The sequence below is a fragment of the Chanodichthys erythropterus genome, chromosome 8 (assembly GCF_024489055.1).
Source record: "Chanodichthys erythropterus isolate Z2021 chromosome 8, ASM2448905v1, whole genome shotgun sequence".
Lineage (NCBI taxonomy): Eukaryota > Metazoa > Chordata > Actinopteri > Cypriniformes > Xenocyprididae > Chanodichthys > Chanodichthys erythropterus.
In genome coordinates this window covers 41393138-41401103 of record NC_090228.1, presented here as the reverse complement: position 1 = coordinate 41401103, position 7966 = coordinate 41393138, and the positions used below count along the sequence as shown (strand labels likewise).

Genomic DNA, 7966 nt, shown 5'->3' with positions numbered 1-7966 from the left:
GGAAAATAAAAAAAGAAAGCCAAATTGGACAGAGAAGTGTATACTTCTTGATGAATATGGGACAAGAAAAGCTATTTTAAAAAGCAAACTTAATCCCTGCTGCCAAAAAAAACAAACATAAACAGTGGGAGGAAATAACCAAGAAAATTAATGCAAGGAATCTAGGTGTAAAGAGGACTGTTTCAAGAGGTAATAAAAAACTATGAAAACATCTGTGGTGGCAAAAAGAGAAATAAGCCTTCATAAGAGGGAGCACAACAAAACTGGTTAAAAAAACAACAACTACACTTTAAATTATTATTAACCTATTTTCACCGCACCAATGCTGGAGGACCACAAACACTTGTGAATTGCAGAAAGATGCAAATACCCTCTCCCGTCGCTATAAGAGAAGAAGTGCTGGAACTGCAGAGAGAGTCCTACAGCTACAAAGGACAAAACCACAGTTAGAGATCGAAAAACTCAAAAAGGAGAAGGCTTTTCAAGACCTTTACAACTTCATTCTCAACAACAAACTTCTGCACCTACAAAGTGAAGGGAAAATAACAATTACATCAATTGACGAATAAATAAATTTTATGACCAATCTGAAAAGTTTTGTATTTATGTGATTAAAAAACAAGTATATTAACAAAATATGTTATTTTTGTCATAATGCCCTGACATGGCCATTTGTGAACTAATGATATTGAGGTGCCTACTCAGTGCTTTACTGATATAGTGTTACACACTTATGGCTTATAAACTCAAGTCTTCCCAAAATATCGACTAAGTTGCCTATTCATCTTTTTCATATAAATTGAGTGTATTTCGTTGGTAATTGTTAGATAAGTTAGTTTTGATTGTAGGTTAAGTTATAGTTATCATATATATAGTATTCATATTAGTTGTACAGTTTGATAAGTTAAGGCTTGTAGTTTATTCGTAGCTTATTTAGGATGTGTGTGTGTATATGTGCTGTTCATAAGTGTTTGTGTGTATAAGATTAGTTTATACAAGGTTTGTAGCTATATTTACTGTAAGTGTTCATGTCGTGCAGTTCATTTCATAGTTTAAGGGTTGTAGTTCTCATATTTTAGTGATTTTTATTGTTTATTAAGTCGCAAATCCATCCAGTCTGGTCTACCACCCTTTCAGCCAAACCGTGCTAGATTAGATGACCCTTCAATCTTATTTGCACTCTGCAGCTAAGTACATGTATAGTGGTCTTAAAATATCTACATTAAAAATGTTATGCTTGGTCTCACTTTAGCTCTTTCTGTGCCACCTTCTCCGTAGCTGTACTACCTGTCAGTGTATGTAAATATGTGAGTACTTTTATAGTCCACTGTTTTGAGTCCTGTAAAATGCATCATCCATCAAAACTATGGCATCCAAGAGTTTACAGATACAGAGTTTATCTTATAATTCAGAGGGTTTGAACTGATGCTTAGGAAGAATATGTAAATCACAGGGATGCAACAATAAAATTCAACACATATCTGCTTTCAGTTTGGTTTGGTTCTAATGGCTGTTTTTGAGTGTTTTTTGTTATCCTATGCTAATGCAACAGGAACAGGAAGAGGTTAAGGGGGGAAAAAAAATCTATTTTTTGCATTAAAAAAACCCTTGTATTGTATTGTATAATATAAAATATAGATATATAAAGATTAACACTGGCAGCTCACAGCTGTATAGTAGTATTCAAGTATGAAATTGAATTAAAAAAATGTATATGTAAAACACTACATAGAATTCACAGTATAAATTATACATTGATTCTTATTAAAGCTATTGTATTAAAGTTTTTCAGTCAAGAGCAGCGAGTGATTTTCTTTGTCTTTTGTTTTATTAATATTAAAGTTTAGTTCACCCAAAAATGAAAACCCATTTACTCTTAGTTGTTTTAAACCTGAATGTAGTTATTTCTTCTGTTGAACATAAAAGATATTTTGAAGAAATGTGGGTAACCAAACAGTTGCTGGTCCACATTAACTTCTATTGGTAGCTTTTAACTTCTAGCGTTAAACGTCTCGATATTCGTCCCGGTGTGTACAGGCCTTGAGAGTGACTCTCGAAGGAGTACCACTGTTTGAAAAATTTATCTTCCAGAATCTCGTAGTAAGTTTTGAGAGTTCATTTCTCAAGTCTCTGCAAAACAGACTTCAGGGTAGGAGATGGTCTAAAAATTAACTCCCAAAGCTTACTGCCAGATTCTGGAAGTAATTTTTCTAAAGTTAGCAACCCTACATACAAGCAGAGCCAATTCTGAGAGAAATAAAATGCACAGAAATTATTGAAATGCAAATCCAGGGACAAAATCACAAAAGAAAACAAAATGTTAAAATATAAAGAAAAGATGCAAATAAAACATATGGCAGTTATAGTATACATTTGAGCAGAAAAACAGATTTTGGCTACATTCAGCTGTGGTGTGTGGCCTTAATTTCACAGAGAGAGATATTTTCTGGTGCTGTTTTAAATTGCAGATCCATTTTATATGTATTTACAGAAAAACAAATAGGGTCTCACGTAAGCACTTTTCAGGGTTATCTGTAAATGTGATGTAATTTTTTTTTTAAATTACACTGAACAATTAAATTGCCTTCATTCAGAGTAAATGTTCAAGTGATTTTTAAAATTGCTATTTTTTTTTAAATCTCATTACACTGAGGAACACTGCAATGTCTCTCCAGAATGAGTTTGCAAGTGATGTTTCAAGTCTCTATGATATGTGAAACTCTCTTCACACTGAGGACACTTGTAAGGCTTCTCTCCAGTGTGAATTCTCATGTGAAGCTCAAGGTTTCCTTTAAGTTTGAAACTCTTTCCACAGTGAAAGCAGGCAAATGGCTTCTCTCCAGTGTGAAGTTTCACATGAGTCACAAGATTTCTTTTTCGCAAGAAGCTCTTCCCACACAGTTTGCAGGTGAACAGCTTCCCTCCAGTGTGAATTCTCATGTGGATTTCAAGAGACTCCTTATATGTAAAATTCATTCCGCACTGAGGGCATATAAAAGGCTTCTCTCCAGTGTGAATCCTCATGTGAGTCTTGAGACTTACTTTATGACAGAAACTCTTTTCACATTGAGAGCATGTGAAAGGCTTGTCACCAGTGTGAATTCTCATGTGACATTTAAGATGCTCTTGTTGTGTGAAGCTCTTCCCACACAGTTCGCAGGTGAATGGCTTCTCTCCAGTGTGAATTCTCATGTGATTCTTGAGACTTACTTTATGATTGAAACTCTTTCCACATTGATGGCACGTGAAAGGCTTCTCTACAGTGTGAATTTTCATATGAGTCTTGAGGTATTTATTGAATCGGAAACTCTTATCACACTGCTGGCATTTGAAAGGTTTCTCTCCAGAATGAATTATTACATGCCTTTTAAAGTCCTTTTTGTCTGGAAAACTCATTCCACAATGATCACATAAACAATCCTCTTTTGAGTGATTTGTCATCTTTTGAGCTCTTTTTGGTGTTGACGTTTTTTTAGTCTGTGAACAACTAAAAGATGTTTCTCCAGTTATGAAACCATGATGTTTCTCTTCCTTTACATCATTCAGTTCTTGTCTCTCCTCTTTCAGCGCTATCAGATCTAAAGTGAACCGATACACAAACAAGTTAACACCAGTTTAAATGGCACAAAGCAACATCAAAACATTTAGACATTTAAAGCAACAACATATGATAGATCCTATACCCAGGGTTTCTACAGGTTTCATCAAATCTAATTTAATGCTTTTTAATGCCTTTTTAAAAAGTTTAATGCCATATATATGTCACTAAATGTCAATAGGTGAAGTCATATGACAATTTGAAAATTATTCATTATGTCATTAAGTTGCATTTGCATTCTGCCAAGTGTCAGCCCTTTAAATTTGTTTGTTTCTCTGCTACTACTAACATAATGTATTTTAATACAGCAAAATTCCCAATAAAATTGTTTCATCTATACATTTTTCTGTTTTGTTGTCAGACAATATGAAATGTCTGAAATGTGGCCCATTAAAACAACACCCATTCCTGTATGATTCACGTAAAATGTATGATTCGTCTTTTATTTTTAAATTCTTAAATTCCAAAGTCAATCATGAACATCGTGATTGAGATGACAAATTTGGAAGGCAAGCAAGTGTTTGGTGACAGATGGAATGATGTTGACTGGATGGAGATTGAAGCTTTTATTGGTTTGATGCTTCCAGAAAAGCGCTATATAAATGTAAGGAATTATGCTTGTTTATCGCTCATGCAATGAAGCCTTGACAAGTCTGTGGGATGCTGAAACTGGTCGTTCGATTTTTTGGGCCACCATGTCCCTGAAAAAATTCAAAGAATTGCTAAGAATCATCAGATCTGACCAAAAGCACACACAAGCAGATTGACGGGAGACTGACAAGCTGGCTGCAATCCGTGACGTGTGGAATCTGTGGGTTGAGCGGCTTCCAATGATGTACAATCCTGGCCCAGACATAACTGTAGAGGAGTGCCGATTCCATTCACAGGACGATGTGCTTTTAAGCAGTACATTCCCAGCAAACCTGCTAAGTATGGGATCAAGATCTGGGCTGCATGCGATTCCAGAACAAGTTATCCCTGGAATATGCAGGTCTACACAGGGAAGCCTCAAGATGGCCAGCCTGAAATAAATCAGGGTATGTGCGTAGTCCTTGACTTGACCACTGGTCTTTTTGGTCGATTTATGGAAGATTGATTAATCCCCAAATAAACAGAATTACAATAATCAATTCTTTTATCAAGTGGTGATAAAACCATTACTCTTTCAAAATTTGCAAATGACAGAAAGGATTTCATTTTTACTAAGGTTCGCAGCTGGTAAAAGCTGGACTTCACAACTTGATTGATCTGTTTACCGAGCTTTAGGGCACTATCCAACCACATGCCCAAGTTTTTCACACATGGCTTAACATAAGGTGCCAGAACACCAAGATTTACATCTCCTGTACCATGTACATCAGAGGGGGTAAACACCACAACCTCTGTTGAATGAACCTTTTAGCACATTAAATGGAAGTAATTATTTGATGCCATGTTAAGTCAGTTTGTATAGCATTTTTTTTTGCAATACATATTGTTTCAAACCACCTTTAGATGAAGTTATAGCAGGAATTCAGTCACTGGATAAAGTTATGATGGGATGAACTTTGATACTCGGAGTCAAATAAATCAAATGCTTCAAAATGATTCAGTGATTCGAAGAGCTCGATTCACCGCAAGCTGACAAGACATGATGCACTCCAAACACTCCTGACTGTGATCATCTGCTCATTATTACAGACTAAAATAAACTTGGGTGTCATTACTTGCACAATATAAGTGATCAGTTCATTGGTGGAACCCGTGAAACAGGTTTAAATGGACCATGTATCCTAAACGGATGAGATGTTTAGGATACAACATCTCCCCCATTTTAATGTGTTACTTGTCATAATAACGAATGCCTAAAGTGGAAGTAGGATCTTCTCAGGTCCACATTCATTTCTGTAGATCTGGACATTTTAATAAGGATCAAATGACTGAGTTCAGTTTTGAGAATGAAACCAACCTGTTTGTTCCTCAGTATCTTCTTGTTTCACACTGAATGTTTCTTCAATCCTCATGTCTTCACTCTCCTCTTTAATAAACGCCATCTTTATAATAGTGTGTCACGTGGATTTCAGTTGCTTCACCAGTTTTTCTGCCTGTTTGGACACTGTCATGATTAAGAAAAGAATAATAAATATAAACTAAATTTCTGGGTGCGTCTTAATCAGAGTAAATACCACCCCTGTAATGCAAATTAATAAAAGAACACACATGCTCTTCATATTTTATGACTTTAAAGTTGGTATTTAATTATTTGTAGCCTATAATACATTCAGTTGATTCAATTTTCAAGAAAACGTTTGCAGTTAGTTCGTAAAAGTTAGTTAATTACACGTGTGTTTGTGTTCTCGTTGCATTTAAATCTTTTGAGCATCATGTCTCGTCAGCTCGCGGTGAATCGAGCTCTTCGAATCACTGAATCATTTTGAAGCATTTGATTTATTTGACTCGAGTATCAAAAAGTTCATCCCATCATAACTTTATCCAGTGACCGAATTCGTGTTTACGAAACTGATTCACGATATACGAGAAATGAGACGCAACATTTTGTTACTCATGTGTGAATGCGCTTTACTCACAGAAATAACGTTCATTATAATGTTAGATAAAGCGATACTATTGTACATTTAATGCATTATAATTAATTTAAGATCGCATCTAATCATAAAAAAGAGGTCGAACGATTTTTATCGCTTCAAACACGTTAATGCTTAAAAACATACCTTTCTTCACCCAATTCACAATAGATGCGGGCTCTGGGCGCAGACTTATGACATCAGACCAAAATAAACGTCCCATTCACAAGCTTCTGTATAAAAAACTTCTGGCCCTACATCAGAGTGATATCACTTATTTGCATAATATCCCGGTAAAAGATAAAGTGAAATATTTAGGCATTACAATTACCAAAGACCAGAAAATAAGTACGAAAGAAAATTTTGATAATAACCTTTTTACAGTCTATGATAATAACTTGCAAAAAGCAAACCGAATATTAAATTGTTGGTTGCAAAGAGATATTTAAATTTTTGGTCGAATTTTGCTAACCAAAGTTGAATATTTATCAAGATTGATTTATCCTGCTCTTTCTTTGGCTCCCCCCTCAAATTTTATTAAAACATGTTCCCAAAAAATGTATAATTTCATTTGGAGGCACAAAGCTCATTATATTAAAAAAGCAGACACTATTAAATCGTATGAACAAGGTGGTGTGAATGTAATTGAATTTGAAAATATGAACATTTTGTTAAAACTTAAATGGTTAAAAATGTTTCTATGTAAAGAAGAGAGTTTTTGGTTTACAGTGCCATCAGCTTTGTTTCAAGAACTTGGAGGAATTCAGTTTTTTCTGAAACTCCCTTTGAAACTATCAACATTCTATCAACAAGTACTCTTATTTTGGAAATTGGCACATACACACAATTTTACACCTCATAATGCTTCAATTTGGAACAATAAATATATATTACACAGAAACGGATCTTTATGTTATAAGAATTGGTTAAGCGGAAGTATATGGTCAGTGAGAGATCTAATAGATGAACATGGTAACATTTTAGACTATAATGCTTTTACTTTGAAACATGGTTTTGCCTGTCACCAAGAGTTCTTCACTATCATTAATGCAATACCTCCTGGCATAAAAATGCTGATGAGATGTTCCCTTTCTTATACTGAAGTTAAACCAGTTCTTCCCGCCTTATACATTGGAGATATTCAAATTAAAAGTGATAGTTGTACTAACAAGTATATAAGACAGGTCATTTTAAAAACCTGTTATCCCTGTCAAGTCAAAAGGAACAAATTAGATCACATGTTTGATAAGAATACTGTAATATATCTTAGAACAGCTTATTTAAATTTTCCTGTTTCTCCTAAAGCAAAAGAAATACACTTCAAAATTTTAAATGAAATTTATCCGTCTAACAAATTCCTAAATCAATCCCTGTTCCCTCTGTGAGAGTCATTCTGAAGACACGGATCATATCTTTCTTTTATGCAATTTCTCCAAACTCTTCTGGATATCAATTCAGATCCCAAAAAAATATAAAGAAATAAACCAATAAATGTATTGTTCAGAGGCCACAAATAAAGTGCAAGGTGTGCAATAATTATTCATAGTTGTAAAAAACATATATATTCCACCAGCTCAGATGCTTTCTCCACATCACATGCCATGACCACATTACTAATGAAACACTAATGGCGACTTTAATTAGTTTCCTTTAATATATTTTAAAAAAATCTTTGTTTTATTTTTAATTAATCTCTTAAGTAGAGAGTGTCTGTCCATTCTCTTCCTGTTCTCCTCTTTGTCTGTTTGTGAAACTTCACATTGTTTTCTCTGATTAACTCCATCAGTTCATCCTCTCTGTCCCT

At 34.5% G+C, this 7966-nt stretch overlaps 1 protein-coding gene across 1 annotated transcript; it reads right to left on the bottom strand.

Moving 5' to 3' along the window:
* Positions 1-1752: 1752 nt before the first annotated feature.
* Positions 1753-6341, bottom strand: LOC137024982 (gastrula zinc finger protein XlCGF57.1-like). The gene is made up of 2 exons (XM_067392970.1): positions 6310-6341; positions 1753-3578 (listed from the first exon to the last, which is right to left on the bottom strand). Exon 2 carries the CDS (start codon positions 3439-3441, stop codon positions 2644-2646), a length of 798 nt encoding a protein of 265 aa, XP_067249071.1. The 5' UTR covers positions 3442-3578; positions 6310-6341; the 3' UTR covers positions 1753-2643.
* Positions 6342-7966: the final 1625 nt, after the last annotated feature.

Coding starts and splice junctions, on each gene's coding strand:
- LOC137024982 (XM_067392970.1), bottom strand. CDS start 3,441: ATGACAAATCACTCAAAAGAGGATTGTTTATGTGATCATTGTGGAATG.